Consider the following 21,741-nt stretch of genomic DNA (forward strand, 5'->3'; position numbering starts at 1 on the left):
GGGGGCTCGGCAGCCCCGGCGCCCGCTCGCTTACCGGGCGGCAGGGCCGATCTCCGCACTCGCCGAGCCGGCTCTGAATGTCAGAGGCAGGTGAACGAACGCTGCTCCCGAAGAGCACCGGCACGCCGGGTGTTTATTTGTCTGTCACCAGGGGGGCGGTTAGAGGAGGTGTCACTTCTGCCCCCCCCCCCTTTTTCTTTAATCAAGCCAGTGCTATTAATATCAGGTAATGAACGTAATCTCTAGGTTAAGCTATCCTCTTATGCGCGCCGACCACTCCACAACTCCAAGCACAAGACACTCCCCCGGCAGTGCTCCTCTTTCCTCCATCCTCCTGTCCCTGTCCTGTGCTACCGCTTCGGCCCTGCGCTTCGGCTAGGGGTTTGCCTCCAGCCCGGCCCCCTCGGGGCCCGATCGCCCCCCGCGCCCCTCCGTCGGCGGCGACGCTCCTGCGCATGGCTTCTCTCTGCGCGGTTCGTGCCGAGCGCTTCGCTCGCGTGGCAGCCCGATCCTAGCGCCTTGGGCACGGAGAGACGGGAAGCCAAAAAATCCACGGGCACGCACGTAGAGCCAGCACCCCTCTGCCCGGGATCGCCTGGATCTCTGCAGTGGGGTCAAAATGAGCAGTCCTCCCACCTACTCCGGCGTCCGGATATCGGGCTGCTGGGCCCTTGGGCCTGAAGGCAGGTGAGTGCCCCCTTTGCTTCGGTTTGGCGGTTTTTTCCTGTTTTCTGGGGAGCAGATTCTCGGCTGCCCTGCTCCTGGCAGCCCTGCTCCCRCTTGGCTGAGGCTGGGAAATCGCAGGCAGCAGCTGGGGGAAAGATCAGCTTCCCACGGGACGCGGGACAAAACCAGTGCAGAGAGCCTTGCACAGCAGCCTTTCCGGGACAGTCAGCGGGTGGATTTGAAGGTTGAACGTTTTGGTCAGCACGTTGTTCGTGGGGCTTGGGACGGTGGAAGAGCCCKCCAGTTCGGCTGGAAGGTGGGGTTTGGGGTCTGCTGGTTTTCCTTGCAGGCTGTGGGACCCACAGCAGGCTGCTGCACGGGGACACAGGGAACGGGCCGAGCGTGGCGCTGGGGCGCAGAGGGGTCCTCCCCCAGCCCCCCTAAACCCACACCTGGGGGAAGCAGAAAGCTCCCTGTTGGTCCRTGATCTGCACAGCTCCCATCCCTCCTGCCCAGACCTGGCCGGGGGCTACTGCAGGGTGGTTAAAGCAATGGTATTAACTTCACGCTATAAATAGAGTTCTCCTTCTCCGAGTGCTTTATGTTGYGAATAGGTGCACTGAAAATGCTTTGTCCCTGCTTCAGGGAATTTTAAGAAGTGTTAGAAACCAACAGCAAAATGAGATGCCTAAGAAGTGCCCGGGATCAGCCATTCTTTTGGAGGGCAGGAAAGCCCTTTCCTGGCAAATGCAGCAGTAGAAAACAAGCTGCAAGTACAAAACTTGAAGTGTAACATTAGTAGAGAATTTATGATCTTTGCAGCACTCCAAAACAACTGTACAACCTCCGTCTCCCCCAAAGCCCATGTTTATCTGAGACAAATCATGGGAAACTGATTTAAGAGGCGGATTATAGAATTTGTATAAAGGTCCAAAAGTATTTGGATGAGAAAAGACATAGCAAGTGAGCTTTTGGAACAGGATTAAAATGATCTTCTGAATCCAAGAGCAGGTCCCCTGGGAGTGCTAGTAGAGGATGGCTCTGCTTCTCACAGATGGAAATTCCTGTACTCTTCCTTCCTTGCACGTGTCTGTAATCCCACAGCGATCAGCGCAAGGAATACTCCCTGCAGTCCCAGAGCRGATCTGTCCGGTAGGTCCCTGTTGAGCCCAACATACTTGGTGTGCTCTGGGTGCAGGTAACTGGGGAAAGTGGGAGGTGCTGGAGTGAGACACGAGCACATTCGRTTGTCAGCTTGGACACATGGGCTGTAATTCTGGACATGGCTGAAGCCGTTGCGGGTCAAAACCTCCTCGTCCCCGCAAAGGGCCGAGTCACGTCGGGTCTAAGCAGAGGTGCCAGCGGCACATCTCGGAAAGATCAGCCTGGTGGTCTGTCTCTGGGGTCTCGTGAAGTCTGGGTCGAGGTTTCAGCAGTTGTCAGTAGGTTTGTGGCTTCTGGCCTCTATCAGCGTCTCCGTGTGCAAGACGCCACGCGCCGGCACGCAGCCTGCTCCAGAGGCTGCCTGGACTCGCCCGGCTGCGCCTAGCCACAGCGGTCCCCGAGCGGAGAGGAGCTGCGGCGGCTGCCTTTGCACAAGGTGTGTGCCGGGCACTGCGCGAGCGTTACGCCGAGATTCGACTTTGCGCCGTGAGGTTAGCAAGGGAGAGCTTGGTGCTTGAGGGGACAGCCTGAGCCTCGTCTCCCTGACCCGCTCGTGGGCTGGGACCCTGCGCCGCCCAGAAACCGATGTGTGCCACCCTGGAGAGAAACCCAAGTGCAAAGCCCTGCCCAAGGAGCCCTCCGCGGTAAATCTCCCCCAGCAGCCCTCGAGTAACCGCAGTCCCTGGAGAGGGGGGCTGGACTGCAGATGAAAGGAATGATTTTATTTTCTGGTAAACAACTRTCTCTTTGTCATCTCTGCTTTTATCAGGCTAAAATGACTTTGTTTATGTACCAGCATCATCATCTGATGTCAGCCCTGCTCTGGGAATAGTGCACGGTGGCTAATTGCTGCTGCAGAGTCACTTGCRGGAGAGGAGAATAAAAGATCCCATCTGTTTTTGCCTTTTCTGCCATATTATTTCCTTTTACACAGAAAGAAACTCCAGAAGGCTTTCCTGGCTGATCTCACCTTGTGATGTTGCTTTTAAAAAATGATTGTTCCGGTGTTTATGGCTTTTGGGCAAGCTGGAGGCCTGCAGCGCTCAGTCCTCGCTGTGTGCTGAGGGCTCGTGCTTGCAGTGGGCAGTTTTTAGGTTGTGCTCTGGTCCTTTGGAGAGACCTTGCAGGTGAACAGCAACACTTGTAGAGATAACATTGATGTAGGAGTGCCTGGAGCAGGGGAAAGAGCTGGAAACTGCGCTTTGWTTGGAAGAATCAGGCAAAGTCAGGCAAATAGCTATTTCCTACTGCCTTGTTGAATGGGTGCAGATATGGGAGAGGTAGAGTTGTGTGATGCTGTGCGAGGGCTGCCAGGGATAGGCAGGGATAGGAGCGAGTTTTGCTGGGTGCCACGGGCAGCTGTGGGCGTCAGCGCAATGCTCCACTCGAGCRAAGCRGTGTCCCGTGGCGGGCTGCTGCCCRGGCACRGGCAGGTCTTGCATCCCACTCCGCTACGGGGTTCCTTCCCGGGTGAGCTGAGATGACAGCACCGGGGCTGGACCAGGGGATTTTCGGTCCGTTTGTCCTTAACCACGAGCCCACTTGCCTTCTAGCAGAAGCAGAGACCTTCCCCACCCCACCGTTTGCTTGTGGCCTGCACTGGTGTTGTGCCCAGCACCGAGATGTCTGTTGATGGGGATTGCTGCACAGGCTTTAAGCACAGATGGCTGGTCTCAAATTCTGATCATTATCTAAAAATGTTCTAAAAAGGGATGGATGAGGAAGGCAATTAATCCTCATTACCAAAACAGCTTAAAAACAAACAAAAAAAGAAGTTCRTAAAACCCTACAGCTCTTAAATCCTTTCAAGAGCAAAAAAAAATTAACGGAAAGGCATCAAAGCCCCTCCAGCTGGGCCAGGCTGTATCAAACCATGCCCGCTTGGTGTGTTCCTGCTGCCCAGGGCTCTGACCTTGTGGCGATTTCGTCTCTACTGCGGGCACGGTTGGGGAAAGAAGAGTGGCCACTAGGCAGAGAGGAGCGAGTGTGAGCAGGGGAGCTCTTTGCACCAACATGGAAACCAAGCCCCGAGGCTGGATCCGGCCCTACGTGCTTGCCTGGCCTTTCCGCTGAAGCGGCCGAGGGGGGAGCACGGTGGGCGTCCTGGCCGGGCTGGGGAGATGATCCCACTCTAATCCCTTGGCCGTGTGCCTCCTTGCTGCAGCCAAGTCCCTGGGCCAGCGGGGAAAGGTTGCAGCCTGYGGCCGTCCTGCCGCGGCTGCCCCGGCGGCAGCACGGTGGCCGGCAGATCTTGGCTTCTTCCCCTCCTTCTCTTCTCAGCCTGTCCTGCCGTGGAGGCGGTTTTCCTTGGCCTCTGCCCAACATTTCTGGGACATCTCAAATGCATGTATTGTGCTCAGGGAGGAGGCGCTTGAGCCAGTATTGAAGGCACCCTTTGCCCTTGCAGCGTGCTTGGTATTTGGGGGAAAAGACTGRTTTCCTGGCCAAGGAATTCCTCTGCCTGCACTGCTGGGCACCTGGCTGTAGAAACCAGGCAAATGACCCCACTGCCGTTGCAGGAATGGCACTGCTGCCTCAGCTTCTGCCGTTCCAGGGCTGCTTTGCAGACCCTTAGCTGGGAGGAGAGATGAGCTAATCCTGCTTYCAGCGCTGGCAAATCCTTAACCCCTTCTGTGATCTTACAAGGAGGAAATATCCCTCCCGAGACTCAAACAGAAAGTAGGAAGGAGCAAAGATAGCAGGAGCTGTTATAAATAATCCTTCCCATCCCTGCGCTGGCTGAGCAGTGCGGCTGCAGCTTATCTCTTGGCCAGAGTCCACTTATCGCCTCCCAGCCTCTGCCTTCCTGCTGCCAAGTACAAAAGGGCTCTGGAAGGTAGTTCGTTCCTCTCCCTACCCAGGGCCACAGTGGGAGGTTAGATAAGACAGAGGCATTTAGCAGCTCAGCGCTGGCTGCTCCAGGGCTGCATGCAGCACCCATTTGCACGGCGCCTGCTCTCTGCTGGGACTTGGGCCACAGAGTGAAGCAGATGCAAACAGCTTCGCAGCCTCTGCAAGGGTGTTTCTCCCTGCAGCTCCAGCCACAACACTGTGTGGAGCCCTTCTGCCTGGCACAGGCAAGCTCACAGCCTTGTGCCAAGGGGTTTCTTCTCTAACAGATGGGAGGACTAGAGGTTTGGCACACATTGGGGAACTCTAAATGGGACTAGAAGCGGGACTCTGTGTGGAGATGAGCACAAAAGATGACAAGAATGTGCAAGGCAGAATGAGGTCTAACTGTATCTGGGGGTTTGGCCTCCCTGCCCCARAAAGGTGTCTCGGGCATTTCAGGACAGGTTATTGCCCTGTGTAGCAAAACTCCTCTGTGCGTACGGGAGCTCAAACACAAAAGTAATACGTGGGTTCCCCAAGCAATGACACTCTAGGATACAATGCTTTCATTGCACCTTTTCCAGATAAAAAAGTGACACTACATGAGAAACTTGTAATGGCCTGTGACCAAAGAGGCTTGGGTGCTGGCAGAGGTACTGCAGAGTTGTGGGCATCTTTCCCTCTCCTCTGTTGTGTCCCTCCCTCACCCATACTGGCAGCACAAGGTCCTCCCAGAGACCCTGCTCCCCAAGCACTAGCAGAGTCAGACTCCTTACTGGGGACAGCCTTGCTCTGGGGTGCTGTGGCCCAGGGAGGACGCAGGCTTCTTTTTGCACCACCAGCTAACTAAATTTCTTTCTGTCCCCAGCAACAGCAGTGCTGAATCCTTAGACCGGCTGTATCCTGCAGTGGGGTCCACCAAGCCACCTCGAAAACGGACCACTAGCCAGTGCAAGTCTGAGCCACCCCTGCTGCGGACAAGCAAAAGGACCATCTACACAGCTGGCCGACCACCATGGTACAATGAACATGGGACACAATCCAAAGAGGCCTTCGTGATAGGTAAGCAGAGGCAGCGCATGTCAGTGCTCTGTTTCACCTCTGCGCTTCAGCTCCCCGGTGTTATTGTTGAAGCCATGAGTTGCGCTGGGGCAGGCTAGCACTGGAGGCAATGGTGTACCTATCCTATGGGTCTCAAGGAGTCCCTGGGAGGATTCCTGCTTCACCCAAGCTCTTTACAACCTTCAGGTTGGCTCCAGACTCAGGGCTGTGAGTTGCTYAGCTGAGGCAGGAGCAGAGAGGGTCCCCATGGTTAGTCCAGTGTTGACTAAATGAGCGCCTACAACTGGGCAGAAGCGGGGAGCTTGCAAATCGAGATGATATACTATTGCAGGCACTGGGTGGATCACAGTGTTTCCTGGCTGTTCCCACAGCTCTTGTACTTGTAGCCTGARTTGTCACGAGTTCCCAGGGATTTAGTCCAGGCTGGCTCTCTTGCCAGAGCTCCCCTTGTTACACAAGCATCATATGAAAGGTTTCACAGCTTTTGCTGCCCATTAGTGGCAATTACAATACATCCCATTTGGCATTTTCAAGGATAACCTCTCCCTCGTACTGCCTATCAGTTTCCCTTTTCCGMAGTTCCTTCCAACTCAGTGCAACAGGGCAAGAGCTGGGCTCTAGCCTATGCTTGGAAAGGCAGACTGTGGCTAAGGTGGCTTTGTCTCCTCCTCTCTGGCAGGTCTGGGAGGAGGCAGCGCCTCTGGGAAGACTACAGTGGCCACAATGATCATTGAGGCTCTTGATGTCCCATGGGTGGTTCTACTGTCCATGGACTCCTTCTACAAGGTAAGGCTGCTTGTCATCCTGGCTAGGCTTCTTGGGCTACCCTGGTCCTTGGCGTAAACCCCCTGATGGGGGAAATGCAGCATTTGACAGCCTCGTGTTTTCTCYTGGCCCTCTCGGATGGCAGTGCTGTTGCTTGAGGGGGCTGGTAGGCAGGAGAAGCACAGCGGTGGGGAGGGGATGGCTGCAGGCTCTAACATCTCCCTTGTGGACAGGTATTGACCAAGCAGCAGCAAGAGCAGGCRGCTAGCAATGACTTCAACTTTGACCATCCTGACGCCTTTGACTTCGATCTGATCATTGCCACCCTGAAGAAGCTGAAGCAAGGCAAGAGTGTGAAGATCCCAATCTATGACTTTACCACCCACAGCCGGAAGAAGGAATGGGTACGGGGCACGGAGGGATGTGGGACAAGACGGGGGGAGGGACTGCCCTGCCAAGGAAGGGACCCCTCCAACCCCTGCTTCTTTCAGGCAGGAGACTCTTGCAGTCACCTTCTGCTCTCTGGCTGTCTCAGGGCRCATATATCAGGTGAGCAGCACTGCTGTTGAGGACGCTAACAACCCGGAGAGGACTGGCAGCAATTAGCACGTGGCAGAAGCAGGCGCATGTAGAGCAGGAGTATGGTTTCATCTGGACTGGAGAGGCAGGAGCAAGGATGTCTGTGCAGTCTATATGAGTCTGTTCAGTCTGCYTACAGGGGCTGGGATGTTACAAGGGCTGCAGGCTGTGCAGAAGAAGGCAGTAGCTGGAAGGATCCTGTTTGTTACATAAAATATCCCACCAGCAGCTTTTTGGAGTGCTGTCAATGACCTCAAAGCCCAGGGAATAGAAAAGAAGCAGAAATTCACATCCTTCCCGTTCTTGCTAATCTCCCTGTTGCATTATTGTTTTCCCTGGAATTGGGGTATCTTTAGGAGCATCACGTGTTCTCTGTCTAACCACATTGATTTCTGACTCTACAGAAAACCTTATATGGTGCCAATGTGATTATTTTTGAAGGCATCATGGCATTCGCAGACAAGGAGCTCCTGAAGGTGAGGAAAGATTTTGGAATCACTTTGTGGGAAGCCTGACAGATGTGAGTGCTCCAGCCCCTCTGTTCTGCAGTCTGATATCAGAGTATATTGTAGACAAAGAGAGTCCCACTCCTGCAGGTGCCCTGGGGCCCCTGTGTACTGCTGCACAGGACCTTGTTCCCCTGCAATGCTTCAGTGCCCACTCCTACAAATCAGCACTCTACTCCATGGCCTGCTGGGGGATATGGTGGGAGGATGTTTTCTCCTGAGATTCAGCAGCAGGGAAATGGATTGTCCTCCAGGTTATCCCCAAATGCTGCAGTGCATCGCTGTATAGGAGAAATAGGCTTTGACTCTTGCATAGGCAGGTGGAAAAACCCCTGACAGTGGTCAGGCTTTTCTGCAGAGACTTTGATCTCCAGCCCTTTCTTCCCAGGAACTAGGAGCTGGGTGGTGACTTGGTCCCTGGCAGTGATGATGTGTAAATATGACTAGACATAACCCACCTCCATGCTGCCTGTCTCAGCTTGCCTAGCCAGAAGCAAAGCCTACTGTGCTGCTTGGCAGTGCAAAGCCCTGAGTTTCCCGGGTGAACTCATTCAGCACTTCAGGGTCAGGTGGTGCTTTCCTGGGAATTTTTTTGGATAAGTGAAAAATAGGAGGAAGTGAGCCGTGCACAAACTTAGCCAAGTTCATTCGAGTAAGTGTCCTTCACTGCCAAGTGAGTGTTTGTTTTATGCTTTCTTGGAGCAATGATGACCTCCAGTGGACAGCTGGGTAAATCCCCACGGAGCATTTCCTCCAAACAGCTGTCATTCTTGCCTTTTGCACTTAAGGGCAGTGTCATGAATCTCAGCCACAGAGTCGACCTGCTGTGCTTGGCTCCATTCCAGCATTAAGAAAACRGCACTCCTGCATTAGGCCAGTTGGTCTGTGTTACGGTCATTAACTTCTCTTTTTTCCTCACTCTTACATAGCATCCAGCTGAAGGGTTGGGGGCTGTTTATAAAGGGGGACAGGTATTGGAGCAGGACAGGTCTTTTGGGACATGAGAGTAAACGGCAAATGGCAACGAGGGACTTGTTGCAATATCTGCCCTGCCTTTGGGTAGCAGGTTCAGAGCCTGCAGAGGCAAAGCTGACATCAGCCCAGCGTCTGTCCAGGCCAGAGCCAGAGATGRGCCACGCTCCATTGAACAAGTGCTCTGCTGAGGGTAGGGCTCAGCCTCCTGTCTGTGTCTGGTGGAGAAGGTTCGTCCAAATTACACACTGTGTATTCCCTCCCCTCTCATTACAGCTCCTTGACCTGAAAATATTTGTGGACACGGATTCCGACATCCGCTTGGTGCGTCGCCTGCGCAGGGACATCAGCGAGCGTGGCCGTGACATTGAGGGTGTCATCAAACAGTACAACAAGTTTGTCAAGCCTGCCTTCGACCAGTACATCCAGCCCACCATGCGGCTGGCTGACATCGTCGTGCCCCGAGGTACCTGCCCAGGGCTGTCCCCAAGCTGCTGTGTGACTCAGTCCTGAGTGGMACCTGGGCAGCGCAGTCCTTCTGCTGTCTCTTTTGCTCAGCTCTGCTGACCAGTCCCCTCGGCGCTCCGGCTGATGAGGACAGAAAAGAGGCTGTACTATGCAAAGCAAAGGTTCACTCTGGTTCAGTCTCTCCAACACTAACCAAAAGCAGATTCCTAAAGGAAATTATAACACTTTTACCTCAACCAGCCTCCTGCCCTACAAGCTCCTACACCTTAGGGATTTAAAAGCTAGAGGTGACTTCTAAGTATACAATAATAGATAATTAAATAATAATAATAGCAAGAATGTTTCCTGCTGAGTGATGGTTTGCAAGGGGAGGGCTGTTTTAGGAAAGCAGGAATCCTGTGTTCTTGGCCTTAGAGGGAAACAAGGGAAAGAAACTTGTTTCAGGCACTGTTAGCACTGTGGCTCTGATGCAGGCCATGTCTGTCTTGTTTTTGACTTCCTCCAGGGAGTGGAAACACAGTGGCCATTGACCTGATTGTTCAGCATGTCCACAGCCAGCTGGAAGAGGTAAGAGCTGCCTGGTCACCTGGGTGTCTCTGGTGAGGGTCAGCCTTGCCTGTGCAGTTGCAGCACTGCCAGGAACTAGTGCTAAAGCACGGTGCCTAGGCAGGCATAGCCTGGTTTCCGTCTGTGCTCCAGGAGYGTGAGCAGCAGGGCTGTCCCCAGTAAATCCTCCAAGCTCAATCCCTCTATTTCACTGAAGGAGACCGCCTCATCCCTGTGCTCTGGTTAGTGCAACCTTCCTCTGCAATCTGTGTCCARCAGAAGCTTCCTTCCTTCCCTGTCTCTCTGGGAGAACTTGTCCAGTGAAGACAAATTAACCATCCTCAAATGTTCTAAGTGATGTACCCTCCCTGCCCTCACAGCCTTCTCAGGCCCAGCATCGCACCAAACCCTGCAATATTTCACTATCTGGCTGCTGGCTCTGGCTTCTCCTCTTCCCCCCCTCGCAGACACTGCTGCACGCAGTCTTTCCAATCAGGAGCCCAGTTTTCCACCTCTTTGTCAGGTGCAAAGTGGTGGGTTTGGATACCGTGGATATCAAAGCCCAAAGGCATGTCACATTTYAACTTGCAACCTGAGTCCAGGTCCAGGCATACACTCCTTTTGCTTTTCCCATCGCTAGCTTTAACAAATCTTTAATTCTTTGCTCTGTCCTGGGCTAGCCCTGACGAGTTGGTTGAGTCTGAGACCCTTCGATCAGAGGATATTGTTTTATGCTGCCATTCCTTGAGCAGCACAGCCTCCCCCCACTCCTTGTCACTGGACAGGCAGTAGCTTTGATGTTTAAGTTGTGAASAGGTTTGCCAAATCCTAACAGTGCAGTGCTTTCCAGCATTGGAGTCACTTTGCTTCTCAAGACACCTCTCTGCTTGGAGCAATGTTCTGGAAGGTGACAGGAGCATGACCTGGAGATGGATGCACTTGGAAGTAAAGGTCATGATTCCTGTAGGCCTTTCTGAGCTCCCAAATGGCAGGAGCACTCGGTCCCTGGAAGCRAGGCTGCCCACCACAGCATCTTGCTTCCCACCTCTGCTCAGCAGAGACTCCTCTTATGCAAAGGCATTGGAAGGTTCCCGCTCTCTGCAGGGCTGCAAGCAGCACTYGGGGCCTGCTTTCCAAGTGCCCTGCTTTGTAACACTGAACTCTGGCAGGTCAAAAAGCTGGTTTCTGCACTCTGCTCCTAGGTCACAGGAGCACCTGTTTGTGCAAGGCCCACTGCCCTGGCATCATTTCTAATGCCAGGAGCACAGACCAGGAGGGGGAAATGGCTGTTTCTCCYAGCTCTTGGGATCCAATAAAAAAAAGCTCTCAGCTGCATGCTGCAGCCCACAAATGTGGCAGCTCCTACCTAGAGCTCTGCTGTGAGCCTGGCTAGGGGTTGGCTTGGGGAGGGGCTTTCATTTATTTGGGAAGGGGAAGAAGGGGAAAAGGCAACATGTGACTGCAGGAAAATATTCCTGTTTTTCCTTTTCTTTTATCTTGAAAACGACCCTGATGTTGACAATGCTTAATACCGATTGCATTGTGTCTTTGTGTTGCTGCCGCAGCGTGAACTCAGTGTCAGGTAAGAGTCCCTAACTCTGTCCTGTCTGTGCAGCCCGAGGCATTTCCAATGCCAGGCACTGCTTGGCTAACCGTGACCTGTGGTGGGGACCAACAGCTCACACAACACAGCCTCGTTACGCTCAGAGCTGACAAAAGGTCACCTCGTCCTCGGCTCTGGGGCCGGCAGGGCCAGGGCTGTTCATCAGGGTGCCAGCAGCTCATACCCCRCCAGAGCACAGAGCTTGGAAGCTGGGGCAGGGTCAGGTTTGTTAATTGGGGACCCCAGATCTCTGCAGGGTGGGAGGTTTTGCATCCTGGGGTTGTCTTTTATTTTCCTTTATTTCCTAAGACAAATGGATGTGGATGAGAGCCACTCTCCATCCCTGAACAGAGCTTGGCTGCAAGGACACTTGAAATCACTGTAAGGGYTTAAATTAAACAAAGCTGCTCGAGGAGGCTGGGAGCCCTGGATCCACACTGTGCAGAGAGGCTCCAAGCCTAATGGCACCCAAAAGGAGCATAACAGCTTCAGCATGGKGAGATACCTCTTTGAGTAGGACAAATTCCACGGCAGTTACTTTGGGACTAAGAAAATACTTAAGCCATAATCCAGCAGGATTTCTAATTTCTCAGTACCTACAGGTGGATGCTATAAAGCATACAGCACTTTACTTAACCTCTTCAGCATTTGGATCCAGATGGGACTTATGCTCTCTTACTTCCATTAAGCAGCCAACTAAGTTTCCAGGTATTTTTGAAGGAAGGAAGTGGGATGCRTTACTGCAGATGGGTTTTCATTTACATCTCCATCACTGTATGGAGACACTTAACTCAAGTAACCCTAAAATTTACATTTGGCATACAAAAAAGCTTTTAAAATACTTAAGATGAACAGGAAAAGACTCTCTGCTTTACTTGTTTTTCTTTAAGCCATTTCTTTCCCAGACGAGTCARTGATCTATTTTATTTCTTTCTGTTTGTTTGTTTAACACCAAGGGGCTTGACATTTCCAAAGAGACATTGCAGTGCTATGTGTAAGCTTCCCTGTGTGTCTGGAGAGTCAGGTTTGAAGGTGCTGTTTAGTGTGGAGAGAAGTTTGTTGCTTTAAAAGATTACAGGAAGAACATTAGAGAACAGATGGAGATACAGATAGATAGATGTAAGATTTCTTTTCTCTCCACTTACTCTCCTTTTTTCTCAAAGTAGCACTCTGCAGAGGTGATCTTTGAACTTTCTTCATGCACCTTAAAAATCAAGCATTTAATAATGTGTCAAGACAATATCAGTAATTTTATGTTACTAGTTTGGAAAGGTAACTTTGACCACCACAAATAACTGTGATAACTACAGCCACAGAAATTCTTATGTTCTGTTTAAGGTTTGTAGTTTCCATTTATGTCTTTGCCAGAAACTCTGGAAAAAAAATCCTGCAAAAATCTGTTTATACTCCTGGAGTCACAGTAGTTTTATTGCTGCCGTGGTTTCYAATAGCTCCTTTTGCAGCTCTGGGCTAGAAAGGGGAGCGAGGTGGATGGAGATGTATATCAAGTGAGACATACTTGGCAAATATGGGCTTTTCAGCTAAAACAATTCCTCATCCTCCAGTCCTGAATGGCTTCATCTAAATGTCACAGTCGTTCTGATGTCAGTGCCTTTTGGTGGCTGTGGGGACGTAGCTAGGCCTTTATCTGTAGCTGGTGGAATAAAACCTGAATGTTTAGATCTGGCCCTAATCCTAGATACCTTTTTTTGGTCCTGTGTGACTGTCAGGTGCTCAGATTAGTGAATTCTCAGGAGTTTAAAGGAAATGGTGCTGTTTGCTGGACACATGGCCCCAGTTTTCCCCTCTGTAAGTGTTGGCTGCTGAGGAACACAGTTGCCTTCCTCTGTCTTTAGAGGACAGAAAGACACTTTCAGAGTGCAGGTCAGGTCTCAGTGTCATTGCAATCAGGAAGTGTCACGTCCGGCTTCACACGTTTAACCGTGTASGTGCTGGAGGTGTAGTTACGTACACACACTCCCTTTCCCCCACACCCAGGTGAGTATTTTATCTCATGCCCAGCTGCGGAGCTTGGGCCCGCGAGGCCGAGCCTGCCGAGGTACGACGCTCGCAGCCAGGCATGTTTTCTGTCCCTGTTGCCGTTCTTTTTTTAGCAACAAACCCAGTTTTCGGAGCTGGTGCTTTTTTTTCAGCTGAATTTCCCTTGCCAATCAATATCCCCCCCTTCCCCAGGTCTTGATCAGCTTGGCATGCCCTTTGCCAATTGTGTCTTTAAATATCAACCCGTGGCGCAGTTTAATAGCCCTTGTTTGAAATGTCAGCCGTGAAAGCCAGCCGCTGTACGTGTTTGAAATGCCTTGACTGCATTAGCTTCTTTGTAGCTGGATGTCTCTTGTCTGCTTCCTGTTTGATAGCATGTTCAACAAAGAGCTGAGGATGTTCCCTGAAGCCTTCCTGAGAGATGGTCACCCCCTTTCTCTCTCTCTTATTCTTTCTTTCTTCTTTTTTTTTTTTTTCCTTTTAAAGCTTTTGTGCTGGGGGGGGAAAAATAAGTTTCCAAAGTGAGACGTTTTCTTGATGCGCCCATGGCTGCCTGTCTGAATTTTCCGTCGCCGTGCCGCCACGCGGGGGGGGGACAGGAAGCCTTGCTGTCCCGCGCGGGCCGCCCGCTCGTCGCCGCAGCGGAGCCCCGCTCCCTCCGTGCCTGCCGGCCAGCCCGAGCAAGGGGGCAGCCGCAGGGGCTGAGCTCTTCCCTCTGCCTGGCCCCTCGGCACAGCGGCGTACGAGCCCCCCACCGAGGGACGGGGACCCCAGGGCAGGCCCGAGTGGACGCCGGGGCAGGTTTCCCGGCAGGCAGGGACAGAGCTGGGAATATCCCATTGCTCCCAGGCTGGGCCCCTCCGTGCTCTCGGCTCTCCGAGGCTCGAACGGAGCCAGGAGGTGCGGGGCCGTACGGGCCCGCCGCAGAGCCGCGGGGCCTCTTTGCGCGGGAAGGGGCGCAGGAGGGGTTTGGACGAAGGTTTTGCAAGCTTGGCCCTGAGCACCCGCCTTTGCGCGGGAACCGCGGCAGCCCGCCGAGGGCCGGGCAGCCCTCGAGGCATCTGGGCACGGAGCGCCGCCGTCCAGGACGGAGACGTGACGGTATCCTGGCGGTGACTCGGGGGCGGTGAGAGCAGACGGGGCTTTTCTCCCTTGGAGCCGGGGCTGCGTGTGCTGAGACGAGAGCAGACGTGACGCCGCTTGGCCGCCCAGGCGGGTGCGCTGGGTCCGTACTGCCTGCCGAGCCTGCGGCAGCGGCCCAGGCACYGCGCCGGTCCGGGAGCCAGCGATCAGTCAGGGCTTTTTTCCCCCCCTTGGACTAATGACGGTGCTTTCTCCTTTGTTTCCTGTTGTGTTTGTCCCTCTCCCCTTAAACTCTCGTGTTTCCTGCCTTGTCTCCCCTGAACATCCCTCCTACCTGGTGAACAGAGGAAGCTGCGCTGGGATATGTGAGGAGACAAATGCTAACGGCCGTGTTTTGGTTGTGACGCTAACACCGGCGGATGGGGGCGAGGGCCGTGCAGCGGGAGCCGCGTTACTAACCTGGGCAGGGGGGTCGGACAGACCACGCGCAGGGTCCTGCTTTGCTGGGGCTCTGCAGGCCGAGGCAAGGAGGAGAAACTGGAGAGACTTTATCCCGTGCCTCCATCCTGGCAATGGCGCTTGCCTCTGTTTCCCCGGAGAGAGCCATGGGGATGCCCGCAATGCTGAGCGACTTTCGCGGGCTCTTGGGGGATGCCAGGCCAGAGCAGGGTTGAATCCTGACCTGCCCAGCCCCACACCGAGCACCAGCCCCTGAGCAGGCGTTGCAGGAAGGCACAGAAAGCTCAATGACAAATCGCTGACAGCGTTTCAGCAGAGCCTGTTCACAGCTCGGGGTGCAGGGGAGGTGTTCCCGGGCACGTGGTGCCGCTCGCAGAGGTAGGAGGACTTGCTGGTATTTGTGGCAGGGAGCAGGAGCTGATTGACACAGCTTGTCACAGCAGAGACTGGGGCAGGAGAGGAGCTGCCTGTCCCGCTGGCAGCGGAGGACGCRGGGCGTCCTAGGGGCGCAGACGTGGCGGTGACGGAGAGGTGCCCGTAGCCCGCTCAAGCACATGCCCCCGATGGGCTGGGGCAGGTAGGAAATAGCCCTGCCTGCGCGCTGCCTCCCCACGGCCGCGCCGCGGGCTCCTGCCCGTCCGGAGGGCAGCGGCGTGTCGGTGTACAGGCGCTGCGCCGCCGGGAGCGGGCACCCTCCGCCCGCCGAACGCAGTGCTCCCGTCCCCAGCCWGCACCGGCAGCTCGGGCCGCACGGCTCTGCGGCCCTGGGGCCAGGAAGGGGTTAGGCTGAGCTGGATAGCAGAGGTGCCTGCAGGATCTGTCCCGGGGCCAGCAGCAAGGGGCTGGTGGCAGGCCAAAGCTGGAGGAAGGAGGGGAGGGCTGCAGGAGCAGAGCTGCTTGGTGCTGCTGGCAGCATGGGCCTGGGCCTGGGCAAACCTCTGAACACAGCTAACCCAAATTTTGGTGACTAACAGTGTGGCTCCTTTCACTGATGGCCAGTCCAGGGCCTTGAGGGCTGCTAATCCCAAACCAGAGGTCTTCCGGCCGTGGGAATAGGCTGGGTTGGTACAGCCTGCCTGGCCCCCGGCAGCGGCAGGTCTGCGGCGGGAACACAACCCGCCTCGTGCTCAGCAGCAGTTACGAGTTGGCTCAGCTCTTGGGAGCATTCCCTGCAGAGGGACTGTGCTGCTACGCAGAACTGGAGTGGGCAAAAGAAAGGAGCCCTTAAGTACCCTGCAGGCCTTGGGAATGTCTCGTTTGGTGTTGGTTGGCTGAGACTAGGAGATGGCTATGCGGATGGAGGCCTCAGGCCATCTAGCCCTGCCATCCTCCATTCTTAGTCATCTTCTCTGTCTTCTTTTCTGCTTGTGTGCCTCTGTGTGTGTGTGCAATTAATCCAGGTTTCTGCTCGATTTGAAACTTATTCACCAGGTGCTTTCATTTGTGTGCTTTCTTCTTCTCTTTCCCAACATCTCTCTGATTGGAAACAGCTGCTCTCACGTTTGTGGTATGACGTGTGGCTTTCTGAACCCAGCCCTCCTCCCAGACAAAGTTGCTTGTCCATCCTGCCTAGCCTTATGAGAGCCAGATAGATGTGACCTTCATCTCATTACTATCGCTCTCAAATAGAGAGGTGACTAATGGGGATCCATTGTAAGCTTCCTAGTGAATGGTGTTCCCTTGATCCAAGAATAGCTCTCAACGCTATTAGTTATGTGAAGATGAGTCACACAGAGCCTGTCCTGGCCAGCAGTAAAATCTTGAAGCTGTTCCCAGTTTGGTATTGATTTGACTATCTGTGAATGGGGCAGACAGTCTCTGAAACGATCTCAATGCAGCCTGATTTCTCAGTCCCTCGCAGGTCGGCAGAGCCCTCCCCGTGACTCTGTCCTATCTGATTGAGCCATGTGCCAGCGCAGGTGGCCTGGCTCAATGTCCAGTTCCTAGTGACGTCCGTCTCTTGTCTTCTAAGAGAGAGARAGCTGTGCAGTGGCTCCTCCTCACCCAGTGAGTTCAGGATCCATCACCAGCCCGTAGCCAGCTAAAGACTTAAGCAGAGGAACATTTTGGTTTTGTTTTCTATGGAAATTTTCTTCACAGCCTGTGGAATCTGGAGGGCAAAGTCTGACATGTCCCAGCTGCCTAGTGGGAAAGGAGCAGATCCTTGGGCTGTGAGGCCTCCTGCCTCCAGCTCTGCCTCTACTGACCACCTTTTCCCTGCTCCTCTAGTGCAAGGAGGTCCCTTTGCCATCACAGATGTCTGGGCAGGGCTGGCCCTCATGTGGCTTGGCTGGATGACTTGTGTGTGYATTTGCAGTGTGAAATGAACTCTGGGAGGATGGCTGTGGCCGTGTGCTGCACTCCGGCCTTCTGGCAGGCTTCGCCTGGAGTGGTTCTGATGTTGTGTTTGTTTTTCAGGGCAGCCCTGGCCTCTGCCCACCAGTGCCACCCCCTTCCTCAGACCCTCAGTGTGCTGAAGAGCACCCCTCAGGTGAGGGGCATGCACACCATCATCAGGTAAAGCCTCCAGCACCATGAATCCTTGGGCGTCATGGGGTTTGTTTGATAGCTTGGTCGGGCTCAGGTTTGTTTTTCAGAGGGTTGATGTTGTGCCCTGTCCCTGTGGCTTGGGGGGTGTGGAACAAGATACCCTTCACCTCTCTCGGGTCATGTAACATAGTGTCGGCTTTGTGAGAAATGGTGTTGGGCCCAAGCCAGAGCATCTGCCCACAGGGCATGATGTGCTTGAGGCTCTGGTGTGACACCTGTGCTCTGCGCCCTTGGGGTTTGTACGGGGAGAGTACGAATGGGTCACACGGAGGCGAGACTTCACCAGGCCACAGTTCAGACCATGCCGTGGTAGGGCCCTGATGCAGGAGCTGGGCTGGGGGTGCTCTTAGAGGCATCCAGTGGCTTGAATTGCTCCATGGTCCTGCCAACAATTTATCTGCTTTTTACCTTAAAATTGCCATTGCAATTCCATCCCATGGGCACCATGTAAACAAGTTAGAGCCAGGGCCAGGGGAGCTGCCTTCTTCCAGGCAGCATCTGACTGCGTCAGCATATCCTGGGACACATTTTGGCCCAGAGCTTACATTGCCTTCCCCTTCTCTCTAGAAACAAGGAGACCAGCAGAGATGAGTTCATTTTCTACTCTAAGAGGCTGATGAGGTTGCTGATTGAGCACGCACTCTCATTTCTCCCTTTCCAGGTAGGTTCAGGCTGTACTGGGAGGATGGGCAGTAGGGTGCTGTGTTTGCATCTCCAGTTTCAAACCTGTAACTGCCAGGAAGATGGAGCAGTCCTGGGTCTCTTCTGCAGTCTTCCCCATATATCAGCCTTTTCCTTCTGGATTGAAATGGGGCCAGGATTCCCCTAGGCTGTGGAGCAGCGATGTAACCCCATGTGATCTGTTCCTTGCTAGAACAGCCAAGCRTATTCAAGGAGGGAAGGCCTTTTACTGCCCCTGTTTTTCCCACCCTGGTRATCCATGTTCACATGCCTCTCAGTGCCCTCATGTTGCTGTCCATTTACTGGRGAAGGCAGTGCTGGGAGGTTGGAGATGGGAAGGCCATACTGAACTAGGCAAGCATCCGCCTGTAAAGCTGTACCTCCTGCAACAAGGCCCCAGTGGACAGGTTAACAGCATGGCAAAGACMTCAGACCAGTCCCACTGGCAGTCCAGGGACTGGTGCTAGCCTGTGGACTGAKCTTTGCTGTCACACACCCCTAAACCAGCATTTGGAGGCTAGAAGGTCCCCTAAGAGATGTCATCCTTTGGCTCAGCCCTGGGAACAAGTGCAGGAAATGGTCCCATTTCCCGCATGTCTGAAATGCTTATTTCTGGGTGATGATGCTTTGTCCAGCCTCCATTTCCAAGGGCCCAAACCAGTGGACAACTGGCTCCCTGGTACCAGGGCTCCTCCAGGGCCATGTCAGAGCCTGTAGTAACACTTCCACGTGGTTTTTCTAGAGTTGCACAGTCCAGACTCCTCAGGGACAGGACTACGAAGGGAGGACGTACAGCGGGAAGCAAGTAAGTGGACGTAAAAGGCACTATTCAAACCTGTCATGTGGGGCTAGATTGAAACCCCATGCTTTCATGAGAAGGATGCCCCTGGCTTCCTGGGGCTTTGATCCAGCCTGCATTTGGTACCTGAGGTACCCGCAGTCATGCACGATACCTGATATTGTCAGGACAGGTGGCAGGGGGATGTCACCAGCATGCTGCAATGTCACTGTGCCACTACTGCCCTCCAGCTGAAGGGATGGGTGAACTCAGAGCAGGACAAGCCTCTCCTGGAGGGGACGTGCTTGTGGGTTGCCCACCACAGACACTCACTGTCCAGGCACAGCACTGTACTGGGAGCATAGTTACCGATCTAGTCTAGTCCTCATCTGGTCACGCCACTGTGCCTTGCTGTTCGTCTGTGCTGTGCGCTGCAGATCACCGGAGTGTCAATCYTGCGAGCGGGCGAGACTATGGAGCCAGCGCTGCGAGCTGTGTGCAAAGACGTCCGCATTGGGACCATTCTCATCCAGACCAACTGCAACACTGGCGAGCCGGAGGTAAAGGCTCAGGCCCTGCGCTGGTGAGGGAATCTCCTGGCCATCAGCATATATTTGGGAGGTGACTTGGGTATTTCATAAGAGCTCTTCAGAGATCTGAGAGTTGATCTTGGCAGGGAGTAAGTGCTCAGAAAGCAAGTGCTTTGAAAGCCTCTGAAGTGGGTTTTCTAGTGTGTTTGTGCATGCAGGGACTGGTTTGCTGTCCAAGTGTTTGCCACCAGTGCCTGGCCCAAAGCAGACAGCTTGGGTCCTGGAGATACAGAAAAGCATGAAGGATCCCAAGATGGACTGATGTAACCCAGCTGTATGCCCCTCCAAGAGAGGGGATTGGCATGCCTCTCAATTCGGTGTATCAGGAGAGATCTGTGCGTGATGTCTCATGCCTCTAGACCCTTGGGCTGATCTCTTTCTTGCCCCTGCCCAGCTCCACTACCTGCGGTTGCCAAAGGACATCAGCGAAGACCACGTGATCCTGATGGACTGCACAGTCTCCACGGGCGCAGCAGCCATGATGGCAGTGAGGGTGTTGCTGGTACGTAGGTTGTGGGGCTTTCTGCAGAGGGCAGGTGCTGGGTCAGAAGTTTGGTTGGGCCCCAAGAAACATGCAAAGCACCAGCCTGCAGCCATCCTGGGGGGGGGGGGCTTTCCATTGCAACTGCCCCCCCCCCCGGCAGAGGAGGAGGACAGGGGGTATAGCATGAGCTGGGGTGACGTCATAGCCTGGCACTGACAAAGTCACCCCTTCCTTTGGCAGTAACAACCTGGATTTAGTTGGTTTCTTGGTCCTTTGCCTAGTAACCTTGGCCAGCTGCAGGGAGGAGAGGAGAAAAAGTGGCTCCAGGAAGGCCCTCGATTGCTGCTTCTGTAGACACAGGCCATTACATAGCTCAAATACCCATTGCTTCTCAGCCCACGTGTCCAAGCTGCATCTCCCACCCTTCTGCCCTGTCTCTCTTCTTCTCCCACAGGATCATGATGTCCCAGAAGACAAGATCTTCCTCCTCTCTCTACTTATGGCAGAGATGGGTGTCCACTCAGTTGCCTATGCTTTTCCCCGGGTGAAGATCATCACCACCGCTGTGGACAAGAAGGTGAATGACCTTTTCCGGATAATCCCCGGCATTGGTGAGTAACTGGGTAGGAAGGAGCTATTGCCGCTAATTTTGTTTCTGGCCCACTCACCAGAGGAGGTGAAACCTGCTGGTTGTCAGCAGCAGCTTAGATCTGGCCTTGTTTTACCTGGGAACTTGCAGTCTCTCCCAGATCCTGCTGCCACGGGGGTGGTGGAGTCAGTGAGTGAACGTACACACTCTGAGCACCATCAGATATCCATGGCCTTGTTGGCAGAGAGGGCTGCTCCATATGCCATGAGCCTCCTGCAGCCCAGGTGGAGAAGTTGGGCTGGGACAGCGGAAACAAACCTGTGCCTGCCTCATTCCCTGAGCTGCCCTCCAAAACAAGCTCGTCCAAGACAAACTCACTGTGTTCTCTCATCTTCACCTCTGTTGTGCCAGGAACACCCCTGCCACGAGGTGCTAAAAGAGCCTCCTGGCTGCTCCAGTTCTGCATCTCCACAAATTTTTAGCTCCATTYGAGCTGTCAGATGAGCCTGCTTTTGCGTTGCTGTGTACTGGGAGGAGGGCAGGCTGGCGGGGCTGGTTCCCAGGRCTCTCGCGGAGCTGCACCTTGACTGCATCTCTCTTGCTCTCCCCTCAGGGAACTTCGGTGACCGGTACTTTGGGACGGATGCTCCTCCTGACTGGAGTGACGATGAAGATGCTCTTAGCACTTAGCTGGACGTGGAGATGCCACTGGAGACAGGCAGCTTCAGCACCGCACCTTAACCCTTTCCTGTCCATTGCAGAGAGATTGCTCCTTCCTCCTCACCAAGCATAGATATTTTTTTCAAATCTTACATTGGAGACCTAGGGTGTATTTTTTCAAAGAAACACAAATCCTAGTTTGACCTTGTGGACAGCCACATGTCCCAGGGTAGAGTGGAGTTAATTTATTTTAATTTAAATATTTGCCTATATAACTTATTGGAGATATTTTATAAAGAAAAAAATAATAAACTTTTTCTCTGGTTTTCTTGAATACAGCCATTGGTTATCGACAGCAAGGCCCTGAGGCGCTGCTTGTCTTCCTGGGCTTGCCCAGGAGGAAGGGTACCTGCCGAGGTGCCGCGGCACAGCGGGTTTGCTCTGACCTGCTCCGGCTGCAGGGCTGGGTGATGAAAGGCAGCGAGACCCTGCTGAAGAGCCCTGGAGCTGCTCTCACCGCTGCGGGTCCCGGCCGGCCAGGTGCTCCGTGAGCAGCCCTCCCACAGCCGGGCCCGGGAGGCGGCACATAACCCCCCTCAAACCGATCACAGGGCTGSGAGCAGGAAAGAAAAAAAAATACAAACCGCTCTTCCCAGCTCCTTCCCCCGGAGCCGCGCTCTGGAGCCGAGGGAAGGGCTGGTAC

The 21,741-nt window shown here is 54.0% G+C and overlaps 1 protein-coding gene across 2 annotated transcripts; it reads left to right on the top strand.

The window, feature by feature from the left end:
* The first annotated feature begins 282 nt into the window (after positions 1-282).
* On the top strand, positions 283-21,372 carry UCKL1 (uridine-cytidine kinase 1 like 1). Of its 2 annotated transcripts, none has more exons than XM_085314211.1 (15): positions 283-687; positions 5,531-5,724; positions 6,404-6,510; positions 6,723-6,893; positions 7,473-7,544; positions 8,823-9,012; positions 9,520-9,581; positions 11,126-11,142; positions 17,125-17,223; positions 17,824-17,917; positions 18,680-18,742; positions 19,153-19,275; positions 19,700-19,807; positions 20,244-20,400; positions 20,992-21,372. In XM_085314211.1, the coding sequence occupies exons 1-15, from the start codon at positions 620-622 to the stop codon at positions 21,066-21,068; spliced, it is 1,602 nt and encodes a 533-aa protein (XP_085170337.1). In that variant the 5' UTR covers positions 283-619; the 3' UTR covers positions 21,069-21,372. The 2 variants fall into 2 exon arrangements, with proteins under 2 accessions (XP_085170337.1, XP_085170336.1); XM_085314210.1 differs by lacking the exon at positions 11,126-11,142 and adding an exon at positions 14,593-14,612.
* The last annotated feature ends 369 nt before the right edge of the window (positions 21,373-21,741 follow it).

This window comes from Rhea americana, unplaced genomic scaffold, assembly GCF_003343005.1.
Source record: "Rhea americana isolate MKP2758 unplaced genomic scaffold, rheAme1 scaffold_4, whole genome shotgun sequence".
NCBI lineage: Eukaryota > Metazoa > Chordata > Aves > Rheiformes > Rheidae > Rhea > Rhea americana.